At 39.7% G+C, this 14,973-nt stretch overlaps 1 protein-coding gene across 1 annotated transcript in view; it reads left to right on the top strand.

Moving 5' to 3' along the window:
- Positions 1–14,072, top strand: part of NOX3 (NADPH oxidase 3) — a 38,916-nt gene extending 24,844 nt beyond the window's left edge. Inside the window, exons 10-13 of the mRNA XM_050893900.1 lie at positions 1,344–1,506; positions 8,222–8,368; positions 11,640–11,764; positions 13,946–14,072. Of these exons, the coding sequence (XP_050749857.1) occupies positions 1,344–1,506; positions 8,222–8,368; positions 11,640–11,764; positions 13,946–14,072 (562 nt within the window). The remainder of the gene's footprint in view (positions 1–1,343; positions 1,507–8,221; positions 8,369–11,639; positions 11,765–13,945) is intronic.
- The last annotated feature ends 901 nt before the right edge of the window (positions 14,073–14,973 follow it).

Genomic DNA, 14,973 nt, shown 5'->3' with positions numbered 1-14,973 from the left:
AGAAAGCTTACCTGAAAGCAGTTCTTAGGCACTTTACATACATACCCTAAATTAACCATATTTTACATAAGTTTTGAGTGCTCAAAAAGTACAGGGCTGGGCAATAATCTGAATAACAATACATATTTTAAAAAAAGATTATTTTTTTTTATACCTGAGGCTAGATTTCCAAAAGTTATCCCTGAGTAGCTGTTTCATTTGCTGCCATACTTGCAGAGCATTTGGAATACTGAAATAAAAGTGACAAGTACAAATGAAAAGGAAAATGTTTGCTAGGACTTCAGGTACACTTTAAGAAAGCAACAATAGGATTTCAGATACATTGTGTCCCTATATTTGTGTGTACCGTTGGTTGGTGATCCCTCTTTCTTTTCCTGTTAAAACATTTCATTCTTCCTATGTCTGCATATTTGTTTGTAGTATTTAAGCTGAATTTTAAAAATTATTCACATGCTCATAAAGAGCACAAACCAACAGAAAATCTGAAAGGAGGAAAAACCTCATTTTTCCTAAGAGCTGGGTGTTAGTGAAACCATCTTCCAGAGCACTTATGTTATTTAAAGACAGACTGGACAGAGCACTCCAAAGTACTGTGTGTATTTACATTCCATGTTGCTAGAGGAATGAATCTCATTATTTAGTAATCTTTTTCATCTCTAATTTTGACCAAAATGAATGCCTCAGCATCAGCAACATTGATTATAAGAGGGAGTAACATAAACAAGCATTTCTCCTTACACATTCTGCCTTTATGTCAGATACTAAGTACAGTATTATTGCCAAAAATGTATTTCTGAAATATTGGTTTTTCAGAAAGAGCTGAGAAAATAGTAGTTTCCTTGCACATGATGACCTCTTTCTTGCTTTCTCTTTTATTACTTTAACACATATAGAGAGCTTTTCAAAATTACTAATATAATCTGTTCCTCTTTACTTCAATATATACAATATAGAAAATAAAGCTCTAAAACAGGATGCTTTTCAGTAATTTGTAATCAAATATGCAAATTCTGCAGCTAAATTTGGACATGCAATTATATGACTAATCACATTTCAGAAAGCCAGAAAATTGCAATTGCATGCTTAAATAGATGGCCAGGCCCCAAACCCACATGGGTGCTCTTGTTCTCTCACTTCAGAAAAAAACCAGTTACTTTCCTATTAAATGGCATCCACTGAAAATTAAATGTGTTTGTAAGGGTAATTTGTGTGCCAGCTTAGACATGTCTTTTCTCTTTTATTTTAACAGAAGTTCAGTTTTGAAAATATGTAGCCCAACAGATTTTAACCTTTCTGTCATTTTATACGTTGCTGACCCTTGACTAAATGTCTTGTTGCCGTAGACTGGCTGTGGATGGACCATACGGATCTGCAACCACAGACGTCTTCCACTACCGAGTGAGTGTGTGCATTGCAGCAGGAATCGGAGTCACGCCATTTGCCTCTATTTTAAAATCCATTTGGTACAAATGCTGCAACCCTAACACAGTACTGGCGCTGCAGAAGGTAGGTGGGAAAGTTTATCGCTCCATCAAAAAGTTCCACAAGTGAGCCTATTTCACCAGGTGAGAGAGGCAATTCAGAGCTACAGACACACTTGAGTGCTTTAACTTGCTCTCAGAAGCAGTCACTCGCTTTCCAGCTACCTCAGGAGCTGTTGTGGGGTCGGGTCTCCCAAATTCACCATCACTCCCTGAGGAAGAAGGCAGCTGTAGCTGCAGTGTTTTTAGTAAAAGCTGAAGAATCAGATTTTCAATAGCAACTGGAGATAAATGTGGAATGCCTTTCATAGCTAGACAGACAGAGAGCTAGGAGAGAAATTTGTCCTCTTTCCTACCAAAAATAAATCCTGCAAGGTCATCTCAGACGGAAGTGAAGGGCAGCACTTGCTCCTTGTCCAGCTGCAGGTTTCGTGAGGGCCCTTTGGCTGCGTGTCCTGGTCCAGAATGCTGCATTCAGCAACCATTAGCTGCTTTTCTCTCCTTGCAAAGTCAGGATATTAGCCAGCATAGAAGGAATTTAAAAAGGCATTTAAGCTCTGGATGAGATGCATGTATCAAGATACAATATTACTGCCTCAAACCACTTTAATTATTTTCTTGAAAAAATATATTGGGGTCTGTAAGGCATGGATGGCACCAATTAAGTTAACATACTCTTGATCTGCTAACCTGTTATACATCTTGTGCTAAGGATATATGAGGCAGCACTGGGGGAGGATAGGTGAAGAAGAGATAATGGGTGAAGTAGGGTGAGGGATAAGAAGGTAACAGAGAAAAAAATCAGCATTAAACATTCTCTGCCCTATCCATCATGGCAAGTGGTAGCTTGTGGACCTTACAGCTTCTTTTAGCTCATTTTTCAATGTAAAAGCTGAATCAGGAACTGTTCAACATTTCACATTTAAGGACAAATGTTGAAATTGCATTGGAGTGGACAGATCTCTGAGAGGGTCAGTACATATGGAGCTGATTGCAGGACCAAGGGGCTGATCTTTTTAAATGAAAGAGTGTTAAAACTGGTGTCTTAATGACAAGCTGCCACTGAAAAAGCATCTGGGATTTTAGTAACTGAGGAGTTGAGGACAGGTTCAAATTGCCAGGGGGTATCTTTGAGGCAGAAAAAGCACTGAGAAGGGAGGGAAATAAAAATGAAAGTATGTGCTAGATGTGAAAATAAGTGTATTTGCAAACATTACGATTGTACTAGAAAGATCTTTTCCACTGGAAGTGGAGCTATATATATGTATATACATGTTATATATGTATATTATGTGTATTCTATATGTATACACATAAAATTGTTATTATTGTCATTGCCGTTGTTATCTTAAGGGGAAAAGAACAGAATTTAACTATGCATTGAGAGTATAGTATACCTCAGGGTGTTCATCCATAGCTTAGGGAGAATCTTGGGTAAGTGTGCCTGCAAAGATAAATGCATGGTGCATTCTGCCACAGTTTTCTGCTATAGAGTTCAGTTTTTCTGAATTTCTGTGAAATACAAAAGTATCATGATTTTTGTATGTCCATTCTCTATATCTTGGCTTCCTTATTGGTGCAGTGGGAACAGTGATGCTGATTTTTCACAGGTGTTATGAGGCTAAACTTCATTGGTGCTTGTAAAATATTTTGAAAGCCTGGATGAAAGGTCCTGGGGAAGTTCGCAGCATTACTTAAAAAATTTAGCAGTCATCTTAGTGAGAACGATTAATCTCAGGGTAGCTCCACATTTTTTTTCCATTGGTTAAAAGCTTCCACTTGTGGTATAATTACAAATAATTTAATCTTCCTCAAAGTATTCAGCACTCTCTTTCTGCCATGATGAGTACCATAGAAATGTCTATTAAGGAAATAAATAAGAGGTTTTTCTTTTTTTAACAACTTCTTTTTGATTTGAGTACAGCTATCATTACGCTTATTGAACTAATATTTCTTAGTGTTGCCCACATACGGTTGAGATATAAATACTCATAACTTCCATAATGTCTGCAGCTGTATAATTTAAAAAACCCAGCAAATCAAAAGGAGTACACATTTATCTAATTGATTCTTCACAATTAAATAGCCTTAGAGCCTTCATTTCCCTATCATTTTTTGCGATGAGGAAGGGCACTACTACTAGTCACGGCTGGAAAGTTTCTACTGGCTTTAGTTATGCATAAAATGATCTTTTTTTCACATTAGTGGTCTCATTTTTCAGATCAATTGCTGCTGAAATTGATAAAATTGTACTGATCCATCAGATGCTAATATTAGCAAACATCCACTTTCTCTTTTACCCTATATAAGGACATAAGAAAGGTCCTACTGAGTGTCACCAAAGATCCATCTAGCCCAATATCCTGTCTCCAACAGTGGCTCTTCATGAACGCCTAGGGAAAAGTATACAGACCAGAAAATCATACAGTGATAAGTCTTTAGTGGACACTTTCTCACCTTTGAGCAACTTGCAGTTCAGTAATGTCTTGATACAAGAGCTGCATCTCTGTGTTTAATATCCCTTAGTAGATTTTTCTTCCATGAATTTGTCTGATCGCTTTTTGAACCCATGTAGACCTTAGAAAACCACAGCATGTTGTGGCAGTAAGTTCAGCTACATACTGTGAGGAAAACAAAACCAGCCTCTTCCATTTGCTTTGAGACCGACCGTCCTTGCCTGAGGTAACCTTCTGCTTCAAGCTCTACCCCAGCCCACAGCCCTCTCCACAAAACATCTTCTCCCGAAGACCTAAAAACCTGGGCTCTTTTTGCTGTCAAAGGTAACCATCTTTCTGAGCTGTGTCTGAGAACAGTTTAGGCCTCTTGCTTCAAATTTAGGAGTACAAATTCGAGCCTTGTCCTGAATTTATATGAAAGGCTGCTTGCTCCCACCCTAGCTCTAAGTCAGTGCCTCACGCAGGCTGCCAAACCCCCGTCCCCTGCATGCCCCAGGCTGCAAGCACTGTTACGCCTTACCTGTAGTGGCCCACTGGATCAATTAATTAGGCTGAGGAAGATCCCCGATCTTTTTTGGTACGCTACAGCCCATGGGTGCTGTGGTATACTCAGGAGCAGCAAGGACTGGGGTTTTGCAGGGAGGTGCCCAGCTGCAGGTGTCAGAGGGTTTTGCAGGGACTGGTAATGTTTAAGAGGAAGCAGCAAGAGTCAGGGATGAAGGTGCCTCCCTGGGCACCCCCTGCTTCATCACCTTTTACACCCCTTTGGTGAAAAGCTGGCTTTGCCCAGAGCTGCAGCTCCACCTCTGTCTTCAGGGAGCAGGGAGAAACAGACAGATGGTCATCAACAGATAATTATTAATGACTTTCCACATGATGGAAGCTGATTTACAAAGTATGTTCTTTCACCTTACAGGAAAGAGGTATCAGAGCTCTTGCGCTTGTCTGTTGTACAAAATTCAGGATGTGGGAAACTGAATGATAAATATGCATGCATTGCAAGGGAGCAGAGTATTACAGAAATAAGTGACGACTCAAAACCCTGCATTACAGATCTGATTAATAGCAATACTGCATCTAACTCAATTTGCAAAAAGAGCACTTGGAAAATTTAAGACAGTTTACTTGGGCAAGCCATCAAGCTGATGAATGTAGTTGATGGCGGTAGGGTGGGTGGAGACTAATGAAACATAAATCTAAAACAGATTTTTAAGGGTCTTAAATAATTGCAGTCAGTTAATAGTATGAGGCTTACAAGAAAAAAATATAGGATTCCGAATAATTGTTTAATTATAGAAATGCACTGATGCTGGCTTTATTCTACAGTTTTAATAAGGATTAATTTTATTGTGCATTTATTGTATTTTAATTATACATGTAATATGTTGTGCTATGCTATGGGCAGTCAGTGTAAAGAAAGGAAGACTTCTTTGTAAACACCATTTGTTTTAACATATTATACTAGAAGTCCTCTTTGATCGAAGGGAAAAGGAGACCTTTTACCTACAGGCCATCCTTCTTCACTACCTCTTTTCTTTCTAAGATTATAATTGTGGCCAAAAATACTTCTTATAATGACAGTCTTTCTTCATTACCAAATGCTCTCCACCTCTAACCTGTGAAAATTAGAAGCAGTGCAATGGGTACCGCTTCAGTGGAACCGCACCAGGGATGAGTTTAAGGAATTTCTGCAGCTTCAGAAAGCTACATCCTTTCTCAAGAGGACTGTGCCAGAGGCGGCTTGACCCAATTCAGTTGGACTGGCTGTTACCGTAACAGCTAGGTCTGCAACCAGCTAAAAGCACTCCTTCAAGCTCCATAGCCTGATATTCTGGAAACCAGTCCCCCATTTCTAAGACCACATCGTCTCAACTCATCAGCTAGCTTTTCTTCCTCCTTCTCTGAATGTGCTTGGCTCCCAGTCCTGCCCACATGCTCCCAGTTGCTACCCCATGCACAATTCATTATTCATTTGGAAGCACATGCCTCCTCTCCACACATGTGTACTAAATATACATTTCCATAAAATGAACTGCTGAAAAGACTTGAGAAATAAGATGATCAAGTAGAGGCTGGGGGAAGAAATTTCTCACTACAAATCAACAGCCACGGTGTGATACAGACTGACAGCACTCAGTGGGCTGATTTTTGAGGTGCTGAGGATGTGGAACAAGCAGGGACTTCAGGATTCAGACACAAAAAACTACATAAAGGTTAAGGCTATAAATCTTACCTAGTTTTGGTAATTTAAAATAATGCTGCTGTTGGTCACAAAACTGAGATGCTATAAAGTCAGTGGGCTTGCTTTTTCCTCATAACCTATGCCAGTGTAAATCAGCAGCAACCCCCCTGTAAAGCAATGAGGTTTTATTTAAGGCAAAACATTGAAACAGAAGGGGAAAAAGCAAACAGCCAAGATGGCTGGTACTAAAGTTCTGCAGACAGTACCAGTCCTATTCCTGGGCTGTAAAAATACCCTACGTAACCCTGAATGCTTTATCTCTGTTTCCTGGGATCATACTTCATTTATATTTCTTACAGAAACCACAGATGGTCCCTTACAGTACACTCAGATCTAGGAAACATCTCAAATTACTGTTAGTTTCTTTCACCAAATCTCTTGTGAGATTCAGCCGGGCATCAAGGTAGTGCCTGGGCAGACACCCAGGGAACTTCAGACATTCATCCCCTGGGTGGTGCAGGAACTCCCCAGTCTAGTCATCTACACAGCTGGACCGGCTTGAGACAAGGGACTGAGCCGAAAGCAGGGGATGGGCTGTACTCCCAATCTCCTTTGCAGCACAGCATTTGTGGAGGAGATTTCCAGATGGGAAATTCTGATTGTCCTGAAGACTCCCTAAGGTAGCTCCTGCTCGGCCTAGGACAACTGTATGTCTCGGTGTGTTGATTAAGATCCTGAGAGGGCAATCTCACCACTCCTGAGACTCCGCAGGCAGTTCCTGACTAACTTGTACACAGATAAGACATTTGGAAATGGTCAGCAGAAACTGTTCCTGCAGAAGTGGTCACACAGGACAGTCTTTTATACATAGTTAATTAGTTAGAAGATGCTTTGTATGTAGTATGTAGGCAATATCACAATAGATCACAATAGATCATGCACATGCTGGAGCGGTCCCAACGGTCCCTGGCCCAGCTGGCTATAAGAACTGAGCAGAAAAAGGGTTTTGGGGAGTCTCACCTGATCCAGCTGAAGATGCCACAGCAAGAACTCTTGAAATAGACACTCTCATCATCATATGGACAGTGACTAACCATCTTGTTTGCAAGATTTTATTCCCTATGCAAGCATTACCCTATGCCAAGATCCTAATGAAGTAGCTTTTTTTTTTTTTTTAAACAAACTCTCTGATCTGTTTGAGACTGACTGCGGTAGAAGAGGAATAGACAGAAATAAGCCATAGGAATGATTAAAGGATGGAAAATTAGCCTCTCAGTGACAGATCCCAGGAATGTTTGGTTTACCATAGAGAGGATTATAGGATGACTTGATCCCAGCCTCTAATTTCTACCTGGGGAACAAAACTTTAATAACAGGCTCTCCAATCCAACAGACAACTAAAACAAGATCCAGCATACGGAAGATGAAGCTAGACAAATCTGGATGAGAAAAAATGTGTAAATTTTTCAGAGAGAGGAGGTTTTCAACCAACAGAAAACCAATCATGGGATAGTGGTTCATTTTACCCATTTGGCAACTTTAAAATTACAGTTTCATGCTTCTCTAGAAATTATATGCTCCAATTTAAAAAAGAAATACATTAAAAAAGAAGTAGGGGTATTCTGTACCCTGTTTTATACAGGGTATCTGACTTGAAGAACTGTATCTTTTGACCACATCAACCGTTAACCTATGGCATAAGGTCTTGAGAAACAGGAATTCCTTGCTTCAGTGCTGAATGAAACTGAAATTCCATTTTAAACATAACTGAAAATAAACCCAAAATTTCAAGGAATAATCAAGTTATTTGCAAGAAATGCAGGGTTAGGTATTATAAGTCAAAGTTGAGATGCACTGGTGGAGGAGATGGGAAACTTGTACATTGCCTGTCTTCACTAGCACATTAATATATTCACTCAATGTTTAAGATGAAAATGAAATTTTTAAAAGACAGAAACTACATCATCAAAATGATGTGTAATTTTGTTTAAATTTACAGTGGAGAAGAGTTGTACACTATGTGGTTAATGAGTTGAGCCAATCATTAGGAAGTTTTATTGAAAGTTTGCTTCTTGTTAAATCTCTTTACTTCTATCTGACAGGTTTATTTTTATTGGATTTGTCGAGACCCATCAGCATTTGAGTGGTTTGCTGATCTTCTGTTCCATTTGGAAACAAAAATGGCTGAAAAAGGGAAAAATGATTTTCTAAGTTATCATATATTTCTTACTGGCTGGGATGAAAGTCAGGTAATAATGAAACTCTTACAAATCTGAGTTAATGTACCTTGCTTTTCCAGTATGGTAACATACGGAACAGGAACAGCTGAATACGTGATGGATGAAGCAGAGACACAAAGAACTGTAAATATAAAGACACCAAGCCGTCTGTTTCCATCTCACATTCAGGAAAACAGGAATGGAGAAATCAAGTCAGTGATCCTTCCAGTCCTATATCTTGTCTTGGGCAGCGCTAATTACCAGGTGTCTCACAGAAAAGTGCAGAGAGCCTTTCAGGAGCTTGTGAAGGGACATTTTGTCCACATATTTGGAATGGTCTTTAAATAGATTCTGGCATTTTTGTACTGAAACATGGAGGGTTGTATAAAAAGTGTTGGTTTTGTTTACTCTTATTATTTACTATAATTTCTGTTGTTCACATATATGTCCAGTGCACTTTTGAAACGTGCTGCACTCAGAACATTTTGGCAACAAACTCTATAGTCTAATTCATACTGTTTGAAAAGACTTTTTCTCTGATTGACTTTAAATTTGCCATCTCATAATTTCATTGGATCATCCCACCTCGAGGCACTTAATCCTTAGACTGGGTTGATTTTATTCAACTTCTTTAGTCTTTACCTACCTAGACCCAAATGAGTTGATTTTCTCTCTCTTTTTTTAAAATGGATCACTCAGATGACACTGCGATCAGAGTTAGGCACCTGCCAGAAAAACTCTCACAGGGAAGTCTTTGCTCTACTGTTTTATTTCCTGCTGTCTTTGCTGAATGAAGGACTGTCTAGTAGAGATTAAAAAAAATAGATTTCATAGAGCTTTTCCCCTCCTGCCTCTGCTGCCACAAAACCCCATTGTTTCTTTCTGCTTTCCTTAGGATTTCTGTCAAGTAATGAGGCATGTGCATAAGCTGTATTTAGAAAAATCTACTCCCATCATGAAGTACATGGCAGTTATAGAAACTACCACTCTGCATTAGCAATATCACAGAGTATTACCTAAATCTGCTTTGAAAGAAGCTGTTGAGGAACCTAACAAAACACAAAGTTGCCCTCATGTCTCAACTGTCATCATCCCACTTCCCTCTTGGGCAAACTTCAGGCCAGAAAACAGGTAGGGAGACAACTATTCTTGCTGGGATGTCTGACTCTCTTCACTTGTGTGCCCTGAACTTTTCTGAAGTGCCTTCTTCTTCTCTTCAAACCCCATCATCCAGTCTCCTGTCAGCACTGCCTCATTATCCTGTGCTGCTGGTTAGGTGACACAGGAGCATCCCTGAAGCTGTGCTGCTTCCCCGCCTACCCTGGAGCTGCTCTTGCTCCTGGAGCCCCCCAGCATCCTACGTCTAAAGGGCTGTGGGGGAAGAGGAATGCTTTTCAGTGGCTGCTTCTCCTACTCTGACCAAACCCAGGGAACTGTGCTGGGTAACAGCTCCACCTTCTTCAGACATCCACAAAGCTCCCTCATCTTATAGGTCTTACTTATCTTTAGTAAATTCCAGTTCATCACTCCTCAAAATTTGAGCTTCAGCACCAGTAATATTTGGATGATGCTTTACTTCTCCCTTAGCAAACAACAAAACCAACATTCTCCCCATTCTCTCCCTGTCTCACCATATAGATGACCAGTATTTGAGTGAAGCTGAACCCAAGCAGGATGGGCAATTTACACCTTCTAGTGCAGGTGTTTACTCCTCAGACATAATGTTTGTTCAATGCTTTGAGCTCTTTGTAGATTCTGTGTTGGCAACAGATGGTCAAACAGATATGGCACATGTCTGCCTCTGCTTGGACAAGAAATCATGTTTCAGCCTATTGCTCCTTGCAATGCCCCTGAGATTCCTAGGCAACTTCAATGCCGTGAGCTATAGCAAGGGCTAACACCAAAAATCCTAGTAAAGTTCCACTTAATGTGAACAGCAATAGCCCATCTGCTCAGTGGCACAACTTTGCTTTAAACAATTAAAAAATCCTGCAGTTCCCCACCTCCCACTCCTACCAAAGACTTTAAGTTCCTTCTTAGACTATTCCAAGTCCTCCATGACATTGGCCCAAACTAACAAGAAGAATCTTTTAGAAACACAACCTCTTCTGACAACTCTGCTTGACCAGAATAATTGAGTTGTTAAGCAATATGGAATGAGAAATATACAATATTCCCAGGAAATGGATCTAAATTTCATCAACCACTTCTGCAAGAGATGATAATGATGCCTAGTTCATGCTAGGGCCTGAACTAAATGCAAAGCCCATTTTTAACTTAGCTTTCCTCTGGTAATTTCTTGACAGTGATAGTAACGATGGTAGTCTGTAGTGAAAACAAGTGTATTACTCCTACACAATAGCAGCACAATTAGGAGAGACGGTGATTTTGTTTTTAAATGCATCTGGGAAGTATTCAGATAGCATGGTAATGGGTGTAGCATAGGAGCTGAGAGACAGTAAATGCCCAGGAAAATCAGGATTTGTTTTCTTGGCACTGGGAACTGTGCAGCTCGCTTAGTTCAGTGCTTCACCTGAGCTTATCCACTTTCTGCACCTGCCTCCACCCGAGGAGAAGAGTCAAAACACTCAGGGTTTTACCCCTGCTGAGCTGGTACATCCGCTGTCTTTTCCATCAGCAGCAGAATGCTCTGGACTTACTTAAGGTGCATGCAATTGCTAATATTTATCATCAAACTCTGTTACAGTACACTTTGCTCCCTTTCCTAAACTCCAACTCGGCCTTAAAATGGTGACTGTCACTTCAGGATCTGCAATGAAGGAAGTGTAGGGTGAGATATTCAAAGGCTGAGAAGAGGTTTAGGAATCTAAGACCTGCCTGTAAAAGTGACTGAGGCACTTAGGTCCAGGCCAGTAAAGACAGGTATTTAATCCCAACTAATTTCAAACATTCCATCTCAAGAAACTGAAACCTTTGAGGTCTTGGGCACTTTTGGAAGTGCTTTTTACAATTCTAGTAACACTGTGAACTTACAAGTACCCCTCCCCTCCCCTCCTCTCTCCCTCCCCTCCCCTCCCCTGCCCTCTCTCCTCTCCTCTCCTCTCCTCTCCTCTCCTCTCCTCTCCTCTCCTCTCCTCTCCTCTCCTCTCCTCTCCTCTCCTCTCCTCTCCTCTCCTCTCCTCTCCTCTCCTCTCCTCTCCTGCCATTTGATAATTACACACTTTCCTTTCCCTCATTAATACTTCCGACTTTCAGAGCAAAGCAGCATTATTGCTTTCTCCTCTTACTTGGAGTATATGTTGTTGACTCTAAAATTATTATCTTGTAAATTTGCCTTTAGGCTACTCACATAGCCCTACATTATGATGACAAAATGGATGTAATTACTGGTTTGAGACAGAAGACCTACTATGGAAGGCCAAACTGGGACAATGAGTTCAAGCAACTAGCCGAAAACCATCCTAGGTAAGGCAGGTTGGCTTCTAACCTTGTTAGGTAACTCTTCTCTCAGCATAAACAGTGGGAGAAGGGGAGGGCAAACCTTTCTAAATGACCCTTTTAAAATAATTTAGTTTTTTTGCTGTGTGGAAAGAAGATTTATGCTTAATGAAGCTTTTAATGAAGAAATCTCGGAAAGAGAATGCCAATAAAATCTAATTTTTGGACAAGAAAATCTAATATTTAGAAGTATTTCAATATCCTGGCCTTTGTCCAGATATAATTGAAACACACAATCCAATTACTGTTCTGCACAAAGGACAAAGTAGCATTAATTTCCCTTGAAGATGGTTATTAAAGAGATAAACTGTGATTTTTTTCTTATGATGTCAAGGATATGTTTGTTCCCCTAACATATTTGGCTATGCTTGCAAGACTATGCTGTTCTGTTATTAGTTCATCTCTGCTGGCAAAGACAGTTCATTTGAACTTGGTGGATTCGCTAGTGGTCTGAGAAAAGCTTCTTTGTTCCTGAAAGCCTTTGAAGCAAGAATTTGAAATATTTTGTGTTCAGCAGTAGAAAATTCCAGAATCTTTGTAACTCTTTATGATTTCCAAACATTTACCTGCTAATGCAAAATAAAGGCTTGCACTTGGGAGACAGAGATACAAAAAGAAAAAGAACTCCTCTTTTTTTTAAAGATGAAAAAGACCCCAGAAAAAGCTGAAAGGGAGGAGATCAAAGAGAATACAGTAAGCTACAAGAATACCATAAAATTGCAAAAATAACAGTAATAGAGAAACCACTTGATGGAGGTCAATATAAATACAATCAGGAAATATGAAAGATTAAAAATAAAAAAAGGCCAAAAGTAGAAAATATGATTTTTGAAAGACCTTTTATAGGGATTCTACTGCATAAACAGAGGTTTTAAAGTTATAGTTGAAACATTACTTTTTGTTACTTTTGTTAAGTACAACTGAGAAAAATCTGTTTTTCTGATGATCAGGGAGGGAGATGGGCATTAACTTTCTATACTGGGTCTTGGGGTAGTTCCTTAGAAAGCCAGTGCTAAAGTGACAGAAAAATCTGCATTTGCTTCTGAACCTAGATGCCCATGTTTATGGTCAATGTTGAACCTTTTAAAGAAAACCTTGCATGAAATAAGGATTCCTTAGGAGAAAAAAATACCCTACCTTTTCTTGCTCTGAGTTACAGAAGGTTCAAGAGAAAAAGAAACTCAAGAGTTTCTATTGTGTGACGGAACAATCAGCTTTTATGAACTGACTAAATTTTGGGTCCCTGCACTTAGGTCCATGGAGTCTCCCTTGGCTGCAACAGTGTCTTTCAGCGGATTAGCAGGAATATACCACTCCAGGTTAAACCTAGTGCAATCGAGCACCAGAGCAATGTGGGCACTACTTCTGGGGACTACAGCTTGGGCACCAAAATCATACCTACAGCCCCTCCTTTACAGGAGCAAACTTTTTGAAACTCATGCTGTGATTTATCGCTTGCACTGCGTTTACGTAGATTGAGCTTTCCCAATAGCACAGCACGTGTGTGTATCTGTGTGTACATATATATGTTTTAAAGCAGTATGTGCTGTGTATTTAGAGGCAAACCTTTTAAGGCACTTTGAAGCAAGTAACCAGGTTTCCAGCTCCATGTAACAGACTTGTGCCCTTATGAACACAATTGTTTGTTACATTGGTCATGTTCTTATTTTATAAGAACTACCTATTCACAAATCTTGTTATTAAATCAGCCATTTAAAAATTGTCCATAGGCAGAAAAGTGTTAAAACGGGGGGGGGGGAGAAAACTCAGAAGTAACTGAGAATTTTGTGAATTTTTTAGAAAAAAATATTTAACTCAGCTGGAGAAAAACCATTGAAAACTTTCAGCCCAAGCTGTGTGTTTGCTTCTCTGATTAAAAAAAGCTATGAAGATCGAAACCAAAGAACTACCATTTAAAATAGCGTGTGACCTCTAACATAGCAATCCAAATAAATAATGCAATAAGACATAATAACACTAAAGTATTAAAATAATTATACTGTAATACTTTGTGACAGTAACACAAATTTTTTCAAATGTATTTCTCAAAAAGCCATTTCAAAAGATGCAAAGCCGGAGGCAGGCAAAAGGTACAGTTTATCCATTTACTCTGCTACTCTCATGTTTTTGTTGTTATTGTGATTACAGCAACAGTATTGGAGTATTCTTCTGTGGACCCAAGACTCTCTCTAAGATCCTTCAAAAGACATGCAACTCATATTCATCACTTGATCCAAGAGGAGTTCAGTTTCACTATAACAAAGAAAGTTTCTAGGCTGTACTTCTTAACTATATAATAGGTATTACCAAATTGTGTATTTTTTCCTCCCCTTCTCCTGTCCTCTACTCACTCTGCAGCATTCAGGCCAGATATTAGGAGTTGTAAATTGAAGTAGGTGCATTGACTTCAGTCTCAAAATGCCATCCTATGCCAACTAAAGATTTGGACCCCATCCTTAGCCTTTCCTTCAAAGAACTGAAGGGCCGATTCTCCATTGCTTACTTTATGATGCTGTGAATCCATCTACATCTGTGTGAAAACAAGCACAAACCACTAACCTTTGAAGAAAAAGGCATGAATAAAATGGACATTTAGAACTGTACCTCACTGTTGTGTATGATCAAACTACTACCACAGGCGATACTCACATTCCTGCTGTTTAAATCGTAACCAGACATTCAAAGCATTTTTCTTCCTGGTGTTCTGATTTTGCACTTCTTATAGCCTCCCACTGTGCACACATCCACAACCACATCACCTTTTGTGCCGTAGCAATACTGTTTATATACACACTATCCAACAAATTCCTTTCGCCCTACCAAACTACGCACCATTGAAACCTGCCATTTCCGCAGCGATGGTGGCTGTGCATGCCATAAGCTAATACGTTTTGAGGGTTAATATGTTAAGGAGACTCCAGAAATTTTTGCACTCAGCAAATGGATCTCCTGAGACAGGCAAGTGAAACTGTGGAAAAAAGTTTCAGGTGTCTTTTAAATGTCACATGGCTTCATGGGCACTGAAGAATGGGCTTTAAAAGGTACAGAATCACAGACATACGACAGAGTGACTGAGGTGGGAAGGCACTCCTGGAGATCATCTACTCCAAACCCCTTGCTCCGAGCTGATTCTGTGAAGACAGGAGTGACATTTGCATTCTTCCAGTCCTCAGGAA

This window comes from Gymnogyps californianus, chromosome 3, assembly GCF_018139145.2.
Source record: "Gymnogyps californianus isolate 813 chromosome 3, ASM1813914v2, whole genome shotgun sequence".
Lineage (NCBI taxonomy): Eukaryota > Metazoa > Chordata > Aves > Accipitriformes > Cathartidae > Gymnogyps > Gymnogyps californianus.
Note: the sequence above shows the minus strand (reverse complement) of the source record. Positions and strands in the feature narration are given on the sequence as shown.